The sequence below is a fragment of the Scardinius erythrophthalmus genome (assembly GCF_964197995.2).
Source record: "Scardinius erythrophthalmus genome assembly, chromosome: 9".
Classification (NCBI taxonomy): Eukaryota; Metazoa; Chordata; class Actinopteri; order Cypriniformes; family Leuciscidae; genus Scardinius; species Scardinius erythrophthalmus.
Window position 1 is genome coordinate 33,029,471 of NC_138229.1, and position 15,542 is coordinate 33,045,012.

General features: G+C 36.2%; 1 protein-coding gene across 1 annotated transcript in view; it reads left to right on the top strand.

The window, feature by feature from the left end:
• Positions 1–6,575: 6,575 nt before the first annotated feature.
• pex5lb (peroxisomal biogenesis factor 5-like b) overlaps positions 6,576–15,542 on the top strand; it is a 56,271-nt gene continuing 47,304 nt past the window's right edge. The window contains exon 1 of the mRNA XM_081373910.1: positions 6,576–6,893. Within this exon, the coding sequence (XP_081230036.1) occupies positions 6,873–6,893 (21 nt within the window). The 5' untranslated portion in view covers positions 6,576–6,872. The remainder of the gene's footprint in view (positions 6,894–15,542) is intronic.

Genomic DNA, 15,542 nt, shown 5'->3' on the forward strand with positions numbered 1-15,542 from the left:
TACACACATTTCCTTTTCTGTCTGTTGATTCGCAGGTAACGTTAAATCTCATGAAAACAACTCTAAAGCTAAATATATTTATTAATATATAAATATATATATATATATAAATATAATATATTTGTAACACGTTACAACATGTAGCTAGCAGTAAATTTAAGCATACAAGTAACTAACCTAAAATTAAACCGTAACTGTAACTCTATAGTAAGTACATGTAGTGCATTAATATTACTCAGTAAATTTAAGCATACAACTAACCTAAAATTAAACCCTAACTGTAACTCAACAGTTACATGTAGTTCATTAATATTACTCAGTACTTGTATGAGTAAGCACTATTTAACTTCGTCACCTTAAAATAAAGTGTAACCCATTACTCTAATGCAAATGTTTTAATTGAATGTAATTTTATTTAAATAAGCAAAAAGGCAGTGTGCAATTACTACCATGGATGTTCTTTTTATTTCTTTTTAGCCTATTTAAATCAACATAAAGTCAGAACTGCCATAAATACAGTATACTTGAAGGAGAATGATAAATAATAACCTTAATGGTCCAAAAAAAATACCTGGATTTTTCTTAAACAAAATGTAATGAATTATTTCTTTAATATATTTACAAATAAAATGTTACAGACATCTCAGTGTGTAAGCCCTTATATTCCAGACATCTCTCATTTTGTGTACTGGGCAACCGGCCTCAAAACTGCAGAGAGATCGACGACACATCTGTATCACACAAGTCAGTCAATCTAATAGGTTTCCCACAGCTTGTGTGGCACACAGTGTATTTGTTTCTATGTGTCAGAGATACTTGACATGATTGACTTTCCTGCTCCAAATCCTGTTCTGAATCTGTCACTTTTTATCCCTTCTTGTCACAATGGCAGATGGTGGATGTATGAATTTGACAAGGTGACAATAACACTCTGAACACCCATGTGATGTTCACTGTGCTGTCATTGTGTGACCTTTGACTAGTCTGACATCAGCCCATCTGGCATCTCCTGGGCTGAGGCATTCATTAATTGGCATTTACTTCAATGCATCCATGTCCTGGCCTGTTCACTATAGTGTCTAAGCGACCTCAGGTCAAGTGGGTCAATAAAAAAAATTAAAAAAAGTAGAGCCAAGATCAGCCGGCACTTTAAAGTCCCCCTGTAGTCAATCATTTTTATCCCTTAAAACTCATCTTTGATCACCAAAATGACAAATTTAAATGTTTTTTCCATGAAAAACATTTATTCATACTTTAAAATAGTATGTGTTTCTCTCAATGCGCAACAAAAAACTCACGTGACTTTGCCTCAACAGAAGATGTGATTGGATAATTGGACTAACCAGCAGACCAATTTCTTTGCACAGCATCTCAAATGTTGGTTTGATCATTTTGAAATGCCTGAGCCAATGTCTGTGATCAGATTGATTTGGTATAATGACCTCCAGAAGTGTCTCACATGATTGTGTTTTCAAACACCGTTTCGTCTGCGCGTTCTGAGACGCAAGTCATTTATGATGTAGGGAAATAAAACTAAAACAGTTTCTTCCCCTATTGCAGCAGCTTCCATTTTTATCAAGATATTTTGCGCCAATTTCCCAGGAAGTGATGATTTTGTTCTCTTCAACACTTGAGATTCACAATAAAGTATGTTTTCTGCGATATTCCAATTTTGCGCATGAGTTAAATTCGCAACTTTGGATGGAAACATATCTGATAGTCTATGCAGTTGTGGAGTTGTTTGTTACATTGTTTTGGCAGTAGGTGGTGACAAGTAACTGTTTTATGAGCGAGTCATTGAATTATTAACTCAACTGAACTGATTTGTTCAACGCTGTGACTCAATAAGAAATAAAGAACAGTTAGTTCTGGCATGAAACTCTAGATGGCGCAGGCTGATAAGTCTTTGACTCATTTGGTAGCGATCTTCTATTTCACCAAGACCAAATACATTCACATTGCCATATCCATTACCATGCCATTCTCTACTATTACTATACCAATCTCCTGAGAGTTGTCATGACAGAACTACTGTGTGTTGATGCTGAAAACGGTTTTCGTTTGGGGAATAGAAAAACACAAAATAACTGGCAATTTCTAAAATGTTAATTACTCAACATTAACTTCTTTGTTTATTGAACTGCTTTATATTACACTCTCACTTGTGCTTTGGATTCCCAAGGTCTCGTGCCTACACCAAATCACGACCTATAATATTTGAAACAACAATACTCTACCTCATATGATATTGCTTAATTACTTGCAGACTGGCTTGTCATTATGCTTTTACGACCATGTGTGCTCTAGAACTAATTTACATTTCAAATAGAGAAATCTTACTCAAAGAGATGCTCATTAATTAAAGTTCATCAGTCTGCTCTGGGACAGAGGCTTCATATATATAATCTTTTCATTTCCAGCTTCAGTCTTGACTCAATTCGCACACAGGAGAACACAAGGACATCTGTGCCAAGAGTGCAGAGAGTTCAAGGTTGACTTTGATGACAAATATTCTTCATCTCTGCTGTTCGTCACTTGAGAGTGGGTTGTGAAAAAGCAGATGTTAGGGTCATTAAGCAAGCATGAATGTTGTTTGTTTGTTTTTTTGTATGATGGTTGTGAGAATGTGAGGTCTGAAACAAGTGACTTACAAGCAAGTGGCTTCATTTAAAAAAAACCTTGAAGAATGACGTATGACGTCATGTCATGATGGATAAGAATTCAATGAAGGTTCACCAATTGTATGTGTGCACTTTTCAAACACAATGTTAAGCAGCACCCTGAAGGCCAGAAATTTGTTTAGTAAAATTGGTGCCTTTTGGCCTCAATGGAAATGCAAAATATATCAGGTTAAATAGTCCCAAATCTTATGTGTTATAATGACCTGAAATCTATATTTTTGTTATAGAAAACAAATAAATACATATGTTAAGTTTACACATCTTGCATATTATATTTTTGCATAATATGCAGTGATCTGCAATTTACAATAATTTGCACATCTTCATAATATGTGACAATAATGTGCATTTAATTCATATATCGTCATATATTCTCTGCAAGTACAATAGTCAAATGCATTAAATATAAATTGTAGAAAGCATTACTGTGCATCAGTCTGGTATGGATAAACTGGGGATATCCAGAATTCCCACTGCTAATATCAGGGCACACATGAGTCATTGCGAGGTCAAATCCACAGAGAGCGACTGACCTGAACCGCTCAATCTGTTAACTGAGACCAAATGAGCAAATGCTTAATGACATTGAATAATATCATTAAAAAATGATTTTCTCACGCAGAAACAGTTCTGCGCCTACAATACATGCCCAGAATGAATTCCCAAAGAATTCAAGAATTAAAGGCCCCCTGAAATCAAAATTTTAGTTTTTTAGCTTTTAGTATGAATATGTTAGCCTTAAGGTTGTGAATAAGCTGGTGTGTTCCAAAACAATGACAAAATTCACATTTAGGAGAAAAAGTCTCTCGCTTCCGTTAAAACGGATCAAGGATTTTTATGACATCACTGTGGACTTCAGCTTCTCATCACATCTTCTGTCCAATCAAATGCTCTCTAGAATCTAAAGGGCCCCGCCCCCTATGCGATAAACAAAAGCGACCGTTGACACTTCACTTCAGGGAGCAATATGGGTTGGAGATGTGTGTTCGGTTGCTCAAACGCTCGAGATTTATTCTATTTTCCAGCTGTAGTTTGGTTAAGAATGAAATGGCTAGAATATATTCACACCTCTACTATTGAATCTAACGTATCATCAGCGCTCGGATTCGCTTTCATGGTGCTGAGTGTCAAGTACGACTTGCAGTCTGTGAGGTAAACTAAATGCTGTTGGCTATTTGAAAAGGGGGAGGAGCCATTCAATATGTCCCGCCTTAGCTCCCTGTTTCAGTGGAAATTACGTCAACGCATCATTCACAGCTGCGCGTTCCAAGGTACTTCAGTGGGCCTTTAACTACCATAGTTCAATGCACCGTTGAAGAAAACAAGCTAGTCACGACTGTTTCCCTATACCTTACAGTCACAAATTTGTCGTTCAACCACATTGGTTAATGATTTCATGCAATGATGTGGAGTAATAACTTCTTTTGAAGAAACCATTTGAGATCGAATTAATGCTAGATTTTTTTGTTATAAATTACGGACATGGCATCTGAGGACTAATTCTCTATTTTGCTCAGTCATTTTGCTTTATTTCCAGATTCAGTCGGTTCGTTCTTAAGCACGCACACGCACATTTATGACGTCACAAACCAATCAGGTCCAATCAATGTGTGATCGTCAACGAGTGGAACTCTGAGTGGAGGCGGGGCGAATTTGCATATTTCACGTTTTTGAAAACAGTCTCAGTGTAAACAACAAGAACGCAAATTTCTGAATACGATGATGTCATGCACATGCGTATTACATGTTCATTCAATAATGTTTCATCACCATAGTGTCCTGACAGCAGAATACGTTTTAATAGTTTTTGCGGATCCTTGTGAAAGGGGATCTTTTTGACAATGGTTTCGTCTGTACGCGGAAAACTCAAAGGAAAAACGTCTCCATTTTAAGTATATCGTTGTCATGTAAACCCTCAGTCTAGAACTATTATGTTCACACAGCGCACAAAAACACCTCTGCACGTACTCACAATTACTTTCAACATGGGGACTGGTGGTGTACATACATGGGAAAACAAAGTAACTTGCGTTACTTATTTGAAAAAGTGATTCAGATATTTTGCTGTAAACTTAAAAGTAATTCATTACTTTACTCGTTACTTAAAAAGTAATCTGATTACTTAACTCACATTACTTGTAATGTGTTACCCCTAACACTGGTAAAAACTTATATTGTATGCAGTGCATACTGTGCTTTCTTAGTAATGTATTAATTATTCCTACTAGATGTTTAAAGACACCTTTTAGTTACAAAAGAAATTTCAGTTACTTTTTAACCCAAAAACCAATGTTCCTGAATGAGAACTTAGGTCTGTCCTAAATACTTGAATGTAAATAGGAACAGTTGAGGGCAAATGTAAATGCTTATATTGTATTGCACTTCAAACACTTAAAGATCTTGATCAAGAAATGATTCAAATATTAAAGATAATGATCAAGAAATGAGATGAAGTCGTACAACAGTGCATTATTGTCACTGGAAAATTAAAGTCTAATTATTTTATTTCTTTTCTCTTTTTTGTCACATTATACTCATTAGGATGTGGATTTACTGAAACCATTAGAAATTCAGGAAAAAATCATAAGGAAGACTGAGGGTTTGCAGTTATTGAGGATTTCTATGTCGTGACCTTATTTGTCATGACTCAGGGAGGAGAAACATTTGATTACATGTCAGCTCATTAATTTGAAGCTGACATACAGTGTAGACTGGATGACTGCGAGTGAATAGGTTGTTGTGTGTCTCACTTCTGATTAAGCTTGGACTGCTACACTGAACAAGAGACAATCAATCATAATGAATGCCTCCAATGAGACAGTGATGGAAGGAACAGGGTACTACCGCACTCAACAAAAAATCCATAAAAATAGGGCACAATGTACTGTATTAATCTGAAGGAATTTTTCAGTGTTTTGTTTTTTACAGGTATTTTGAATTTTACACTGCATTGCGTTATGTTTTAGAGTTGACGGAAATGTCTGTGAAATTAATGGATAATGTCTTAGTAAGGAGCTGCCAGTACTTTTTCTGTTTCTTTACAATGTGGTCCAAGCAAGGAAATCATATACTATAGATTCCTAAAGTATCTATTGAAACATCAAATAAGAATAAATCAAATACAGTTAAATAGCAGAATTACCTTTAGTCTATTTGACAATTGTGATTATTTTATTTAAAAAAATAAGCCATTATTGTAATGCAAAATAATTGAATGAATGAATGAATGAATGAACTTATAAAAATGCCTCTATTTCTCACCCTTTCTGTCTCTCTGTAATGATAGTTTTTTTTTTTACATCATTGGTAATATTTGTTGTAGGCTACTATATTTTTTTTGAGAATCAGTGACAATAATGGTTAATAAAAAACAATGCATAATAAAAATATTATAATAATAACGATAATAAGAAACGTCCCTAAACCTTGACATCCTAAAATAGGATGAAATGTGGCCTGGACATGTTTTTGTGAGGTTTGACTTCAATCACAAAGCATTTATTGAGGAGTTCAATATGTCAAACTTTAGATTAGTGTGATTTTAGATTAGTGTACAGTATTGTAACATTTACTTTATTTAGTATATAATAAAGAAGAATGCTTTGTGAATATCTACTTATTTTGTTGAACTAATTGTAAATACTCTTTGTTAGCTTGTAATAAATAAAATTAGGCTATATTTAGAAAGTACATGTATGTGGAAGACTGTAAATGGTTTCCAATTTCATCAGATTAACATCCTCTTATCACTCAGCAGTATAAAGCACACTAATAAAGTGTACTGTAGTGTACTTCCTCTTCCTCCAGCATCAGCAGCACATCTTTGAGTGTTGATGTTATTCATGGGAGGTGGCATTCTGCTCAATAAGGCGTTTCCGCGCTCAAGTGGGCTGGGACTCGAACGTTTCCACTGAGGAGTGTGTGGAATAACCCGAGGGGAAAAAAGAGGAAGACCATTCCTGCTTTACGAACCCTCTACCTCGAAGCTAACATGTAACATAAACGTCAGAAACTCGGATGTGCGGTCTCGTGAAAGGTCCTGTACGAGGAACCCTCACGTGGACGTAGCCGGAGCATGAAAACAACATCTCGAGACTCAGGGATTGCTCCGCTCATCTTTCTCCTCCACATTGACAATTTACAGTAGTGGGTACCAACACACGGCGGGTGTTTTCAGCACTTGGACTGAATATGTACCAGGGACATTCACAGGTAAGCTGGCATGCTTCTTAATGTATTATTGGTCAACGGCGCGTGAAGCATCTCTTACCGGCACGTGCGCATGTGAAAACTAAATCATCCTCAAATTGAGGAGTTTATACTATTCTCACCGGTCAAATCGCACTCCTTAAGCTCTATTTTAGCATGTGAGCAATGGGCAAAACACATTTCACGACACAAGCTTTAATTGCATGAGGAGGACGTTAACTCCGAAGAAAAGATAATTTCAAGACATTGTTTTGTGCCATTGAAACGTTTAACGTCTGAACACCATGTTCTGGTTGTATTTGTGTCATGCATTGAAAAAAACACCTTTGTTTTTAAAGGGCCTCAAAAAAAGTCCCTGTTAAGTTTTTATGTGTCATATTATTGTAAGATAACTTTTGAAAGGCTTTACTATACTATATGGTCAAATATACTTTCTTTTGCTATAGTATTATAATTATATGGTATTTCCTCAATATCCATTATGCAAATAGCAAAATGTATTCGTATAAATGTGTTGCAAATTTTTTTGAAGAACTTTAAGCAGTTTATGCTTGTATTTCCTTTTTCCTTAAAAAAACAAGACATTTCATCAATAAAAAATGGATTAAATGAGCATTGATGTCATTAACCCTTCATGACTGCAGGCTCAACTCCATGTTTTGGACTTGGAAGGAATTTGACCTTCATAGAGTCAGATGAACTTAGATATTGCCTGCTGCTGTTCACATGACTGATGATGCTGCGCTTGCACTTCAGGGAACTGCCATCAAGTGTGGTTTGCTTCCGAGTCCTCAAGATAAATATGTCTTCCGTCTCACCAAGCTGTAAATCTGAGTAGGATGGTTTTAGACCACAGGTCTGTGTCACATATCTCATGATCGGACAAAGGAAAATCCGTGTTTGCGATTTACAATTGTGTTTTGTGTTTGCAAGTATTTTGCTGCATCGCAATTTGTGGCTGCTTCTTTTCCTCATCGGTTTCTGTCTGATATTGTAGATGCAAAGGAGGAGGAACAGAGTGATGTTTTAAAACATGTTTGAATATAAAGGCTTGAATGGTGCTACTGTGGTTTATGGATGTTACACAATCTTCCCACCGATCTCTGCCACTCACAGCACTGGATTCTCTGAATCTGCATATAAGACTATGAGAGTGAGTGATATATGTGCATTTCAATCATTCGACTACTTTGGTTCTCACTGATATAAGGAAGAACTTAAAATTTTCCTATATTCTTAGAAGAAAGAGAATAATGCTTACCTAAACCTTCTTTGGTAAAGCTATTCCCATGTACGAATAGCTTAGGCTTTGCCTTTTGAAGGAACATTAGTTCAGCCAAGACTAAAAAAGAGAAGGATGAGAAAGCCCTTTGATGTGTTGTTCCCCTTTTATCATAAAAATCCACCTCCACTAAACTGTTATGTTGAGAATTTTAATACTACTGTTGTCCCATTTAGGTTAGCAGGCTGAGATGGGTGATACACATTTAAGATTAAGCATTTGAAAGGAGTAGAAATCAAGTAAAATATTTTTTTCTTATTTTTAGATATTCAATACATTGAGCTAGGGCTGGGCGGGATAATGGTACATATGATCACGGTATAAAGTGCCTATCGTTAGGGATTTTACTATATTGTTTATTTCGCGGTATGTAAATATATCCGCGTAGCACAGTACTATTTAAAGTTATTTACACGTAAGAGTGATTACAAAACATGCATGAAAGAGAAAATAAAGAGTGAATATGAACTCAATGCGGTTGGAAAGCCGCCTCTCTTAGACAGCATGCAATCACGAATTCGGAACGTGTATGATGTTTAATAAAGTTAAGCGCAATAAGCTGTGAAAAAGAGTCAAAAAAAAAAAGTCAGCTGACAGGCTTTCTGTAAGAAGCGCTCCCAGAAAGCCCCCTCTCTTAGACAGCACGTGATCGCGAATTCGGTTCTCTTTCACGTCTTATTGCGCTTGAATGGTCAGATAGACACAAAATAATGTCAAAATGCCCGTCGTGGGAAGTATTCACGTAAACATAGTCGGTTATGTCTTAAATGAATGTGAACATTTGGGTGAAAATTGGATGTTAGGATCTTAGCAGCATGATAAACTGTTGTCTGTCTCATTCATTTTAATAAAACAACAAAAGACAGAGAAAACCATTCACTTCTCTTGACTGAATCAGTATTGGTATCTTTAATTAGAATCAGTTCATGTTAAACAAATCTACTGTAGCTGAAATATGTAAACGTTTATTTAATTTGTATCTTCGCTCTATTGTATTTGTCCTACTGTTATAATGTAATAGCTTTTCTTTTCTGTTCTTATTTTTAATAAGAAAAATAAAATAAAAACAGCTATATCAAGATATAGATAGTTATTGTGAAATAAAATTTCTCATACCGTGAAATAAGATTTTGGTCATATTGCCCACCCCTACGTTGAGACACTCAGGGGTGCAATTCCCATAACATAACTCGCTGCGTAAGCACTGAAGTGCGATGCAGCATATGATAAATTAACTAGCTTGTTATGACTGTTTCCTGGCATGGATGCTTCTCCATCAAAAGGAATATATATATTTTTTTTTTTAATTACGTGACATTCAATATGTAATTGGTGTAGACTTTACTCCCGAATAGCTACATGCAGTTCATTCAACTCAGGAGTGTTATTTCCATCGTAATTTCTGTAACAGACATGCTACTGTATCTGAGGACTACTTCACTTCACTCGTTTTACTTTATGTGATGTTTGGCTCCGGGATTCCCTTTATTCATTTATGCACATGTGCACTCTTCATAAAGGGCACTGATTTATGCTAAAATATATATAACCCATGCTTGGGTTAAATATGGACAAACCCAGATTTGACCCAAACATGGTTTGAAACAACCCAGCATATTTTAGAGTGAAATAAAATGTGTTTATATGTATTTAAATTGAATGAAAGATATTGCAATGTATTGCATGTTAGCTTGCTATTCAAGTCCACATGTCTCTATAGTGAAAATAAAATATATACCTAAATGTATTTGAAATACATTTATTTTATGCTAAGTGTACTACATTTATATATTTATGTACTTAATATAAATACCCTACAATTGTACTTTTGGTATACTAAATTGATATACTTGAAGTCTGTTAAATTGGAACTAATTTTGTACTAAATGCACTTTAGTTATCTGAGGTCTAACTAAAGATATACTTAAGTATATTTGATTGTGCTAAAGTGGAACTATTGCAAGTATATTGACTGATATTATACAGTGATCTTACTATCCTTACTAATAGTGATATTTTAGGCTTAATATTAAGAAATGTGCATTGTGCTATAAAGAAGTAGTCCAAATGAAGTTTAATAGTAATATTTATATCAGTAAGTATCAAGTGATATGTCAGTTAATATGTTAATGGTTTGTACTATACTTAATGTGTAACTATACTTAGTGTGTATAATTTAATTTAAATTAACCTCTAACCACAGGTTGAGCGCTGTTCAAACCACACCAGTTTTTGTGATGCTGTTTGTGAATGTTCGTTGGAATTATGGTTTTGTTGAATCATTGAACTATGATGGTACCGATGGAATTTACAACCATATTGGATAACAATGCTTTCGGGAAATGCACCCCATAATAGCACAAAATTAAGCACAATGAAAATTAATGCTGAAAAATGCTGAACAGGAACATGAATGAATTCTGAATGATTTTTGCCATCCATATTACCTGTTTGCAGCCTTTTGCTAATTGTCTTCATACCGTCTCCATAAAGTATCTCAAAAGAAACCAATTATTTAGTGTTACCTAAAACACTTTAAGCACCCATGAAAAAAAGCCACTTTAAGCACCCATGAAAGGAGCCATAGTTAATGAAAGAACATATTATATATTTTATAATTGAGTTTAAAAGTTCTTGACTTGCTCCTGACAATTTTACCCTGAGAAGGTATATAACAATAAATTGTAGTCAGAGAATATGGTGGGAAATTCAATTTTTGAGTTCAACCTCTGGAAAATAGCATGTATGGATAAAACAACTAACCATGACAATGGGTCAGAACATTTGCCATAAACTCAAGGCTGAAAATGAACACATTAAATGAGTACTGTTGCCCTGGAGACAATTTTAAATGGATCTGAAGCAAAAATGTAGAAGCTAAAAAAATGATTTTAAGACAGCAGGAGCACTTATTGTACAATTAAAACAGCGATTCTTTCACATAACAAGCAATATCAAATCCACTGTAAATGTTGAAGCCTGATTGATGATTGGATAACAGCCCTGCAGATCAGTGTGGTCTGCACCGGAACATTAGAAATGAGATGACTGCCTTTGAAAGTCAATGAAAATCGAACCGTACCATAAAACATTGATCAACAGACATTGCTCACTCATTTAGCTCACAATGTTCCAGTAACCCGAGAGATTTTCAAACTGTCACTAATACCGGGCTCTATAGAAAGAGCACTAAATTGTGCTGAACTTATCAATTTCAATGTAAGCAAATGGATCAGTCTCATTCATGAATTCAACACAGTATACTTAAATGTCATTGAATCCTAGGAGAGTTGAAGGCAGGCCTCATATGGAATTCATCCTCTCCGGCCTTCAAAAAATGGGTCAGATGTGAACCCTAAGGCAGGTTGCTCTTCACTGCAGCTTATACTGCTAATCACTTAAAGCAACTGGATTCGGCTGATGACACTGCAGCTGTTGTGCCTCTTTTCCCTGAACCGGATCACACGCCACAGACCACATAACGCCATCTGACACAGCAGCCACTGTGGATGGCACACATATTCCCTGGTGAAAGTAGGTGCAAAACGCAGAGGATTATTGTAAATTGAAAAAAGCACAGTGCAAATAGCATAGGCTTTTTTTCTCTTTGACCTACAAGCGTATGCGGATTAAACTCACATCCTTGCCAGGCCTTCAAATAATGTCTGTCTACTGTCTTATAGTTTGTGTAAATATGCTCTAACCAAACCTTTTCCATTTGTCACTGTGAAGAGACAATTGCATGGGTACATATAAAACTGGGTCTTTTGTCTAACTTTGAATAGAGTATGGTTGCTGAAGGTATGATTAATGCTAATAAGCCTCTGGTGGGCCGCAGTGGAGCCGACACTGACCTCGCATATGAGCAAAGATTGATGCAGCCTGAGGCTGCTTCATTCTCCAAGGTATTGCTTAGAGGATTTTCAAGGTAACTGAATATTCTTGTTCTTACCAAAAGCTGTGATCTTTGCTTGACATGTGTGGAGTAAGCTAGAAGTTTGGAATTATGTTATCTTCTGGCTGCGCAAAAATCCCAAGTTTAGCATGTAGGTGTATAGCGTAGTCTGTTAAATATTGAATGAGTCATACGTGTGACAAAGTAGAATGCAAGAATATGTGAAAACAATGGCATTATGGGATGCTGTTGTGAGGTTGTAAAGTTTTTTTTCCAAGAACAGTTACTTTGTCATTTTAAAGAGGTCCTATAATGCCCTTTTAGTGTTGATTTTATTTTGGGGGTGTACTAGAATTTGTCTTCATGCTTGATTGTTCTAAGAACGCATTATTTTTCACATTTTTACATCATTACTGCTCCTCTCCCCAGTCTGGCTAGAACGCGCTGTTTAGGTTCTGTTTCGATGAAGCCCCTCCTTCCGAAATACAAAATGTGCTGTGATTGGTTAGCTGGCCCAGTGTGTTGTGATTGGCAGCACTTAGCGCGTGCTCGGGAAATGTCACGCCCCCTCGTAACCGCGAGCTATACTCAGATGTAAATATTAAGGATGGCGTCAATTTCAAACCAATTCGACCCAATTCAGACCCTGACATTTTTTTAACCACTCTGAAAGCGTCTGCCTTAGGACAAACTTTTTTTCGGCGGTGGAAAAGACCGTGACAACACTCTTCATCCTCTACATTTACATTTATTCATTTAGCAGAAGCTTTTATCCAAAACGACTTACAAATGAGAACAATAGAAGCAGTTAAACTAACAATAGGACAACAATATGCAAGTGCTATGACCCTTCCCAGTTTAATCTAAAAATCTTTTTTTTATATAAGATAATAGATATAGAATAGAAGATAAGGTGTTAGTATTAATGGATCAAGTGTTGGCGAAAAATGTGCTTCTTCAGCCGTTTCTTGAAAATGGCCACGGACTCAGCCGCTCTGGTTGAGTTGGGCAGGTCATTCCACCAGCAAGGAATAGTAAAGGTCAGAGAAAGAGATTTTGTGCCTCGATGAGATGGCACCACGAGACGACGTTCACTTGCAGAGTGCAAGTTTCTGGATAGCACGAAAGTCTAAAGAGCAGGAAAAAACACATTGTTGTCCAAACGAGCCTTCGTTGTAGTTCTTTAAAAAAGTAGATTCTGTTACACTTTTAAAAATTCTCCCTTTGGAGTGGACTTTGAGTTTTGTAACCTTGCAGATTTGTTTTCATGCTTAAACAGCAACATTACCAACTAAAGTAAAAAAAGAATAATAATTGAAAAGCACAATAGGACTCCTTTAAATGTAGAAAACACTACTGTCATAGTGCACTTAGTTCACTTGAATCACCCTGCATGGTCTCATTGTTTATATGAAGGAATTAGTACTTAACATTTGCAGGTAAAGAAATAATTTTTTTTTTGTTTGGATAGATACTGAAGCGTATATGGATGTATTGACAACATATTGACAGCTGTAGAAATGTAAAATATTTATGAATTTACATTTTTACTATTTATTAGATATATTTTAGATCCCTTAACCCTACCTCCAAACCGATACCACATTTATACTACATGAAACTTATTAGGCAGAAAACTGTACAATGACCATTTTTGTTTCTATATAAATAGATATTTTTGAGTCACTAATTCCACTCCTATTTCTAAACGTAATTATAACCATTTAAAAAAATTGACTCTAAAAATATTGGGTTATTTTTTTCTACCCAAACGCTGGGTTGACCCTGTTAGGTAATATTTGGGGATTCTTTTTTTCCATGGTTGGGTAGTTTTTGTGTTACCCAGCTGTTGAGTAAGTAGCTGGCTCAATCTCACTGACATTTCACACAAACAATACAATTTTGATGAAAAATTGATAACAAAGAACAGTTAATTACACTTGAATAAAAATGTACAATTTAAAAAAATAAAATAAACCTAACCTAACCTAACTTTTTTAAATAAACCTTTAAATCTGAATAGTTTGGTAAATGAGTTTAAATGTAGGTAATATTGGTAATTAAGGATAAATTGGTAATTTACTTGAATAAACTGTATAAAATATGCTATATTTATGCTGTATTCATCCAAAATAAAGGACTTGTAAACACAGTGGTTGTGTAATGTATTTTACAAACTTTTAGAGGATTTAAATGAATCTGGAAGTATTAATTTTATAAGCATTCAAAACATACAGGGCCCTATCTTGCACCCAGCGCAATTGACTTTGTACACCGACGCATGTGTCATTCCTATTTTGCACCCGCGCAAAGCGCGCTTTTCCCTCCACAGAAGCACGTCGCTAAACTAGGGAATGAACTTGCGCTCCCTGGGCGGTTCAGCGCAAAAAAGGAGGCGTGTTCTGGCGCAAACGTTCCTTCATGCTATTTTGCAGGTTTAGAAAACAATTGCGCCACTAACCAGGAAAAAATAGTTTAAAGTCAGTGGCGCGTTGCACATGTTATTCATATGCTATTTTAAGGGCGCATGCTTGGCCATAATCAATGTAGCGTGTGCAAAGCGCATACACTTTGATTCTCTCATCTACACAGAAGCAGCAGTTTTCATTTTTGCAAATCATACATTATTACAATAGATAGATAGATAGATGGATAGATAGATAGATAGATAGATAGACAATTTAGTATAAAAGCATACATCTAGCTTACACATTTACCCAAATTATCATACGCCTTTTTAACCGAAGTTAATTTGGGTGGGTTTCTCCATCCCCAACGTCCCTGACGAGCGTTGCTCTCCTTGTCTATGAACCGCTCCTGGCGCGCGCCTGGCAAATCCGCCGTTATAATAGGAATCCGCTTTAGAACAAGCGCGCCTGCTCTTAAAGGGAATGTGAGATGACGCTCTGATTGGTTTATTTCACGTTACGCCCAAACCACACCTATGAATAATGAAGCTACTTCAGACCAATCCATTTTAGATTTGCGCCTGGCGCAAGAGTCATTTATCCCGCCGGGAAAATAGCAACAGCGCCAAGACCCGCCCACAAAGTTACTTGCGCTTTGTGCTTTGACACTTGCGTTTCAGATCGTTAAAATAGGGCCCACAGTCTCTTGGTAAGATTTTCTGTCCAATCAAATGCTCTCTAGAATCTGAAGCGTCCCGCCCCCTACACTATAAATAGACACTGAAGCTGCAGCTGAAATTTTTAAAAAGGGGAGGATTGCTCGATATGTCCCGTCCTGTAATCCTGTTTTAGTGGAAATTACTTCAACACATTGAAAAATGCTATGCGTTTCAAGGCACTTCAGTGGGCCTTTAATGAGCGACACACCGCTCTCGAGTCCCATGGCGGAGCTCCGGAAGGATAAAAGGAGTGACGACAGTTGAGGACAAGAGAGGACCAAGACCTGGGACTCTATGGTGTTGTTTTACTATGTTTTTATGTGGCAGTCGTCAGTTAGTGTTTATTTA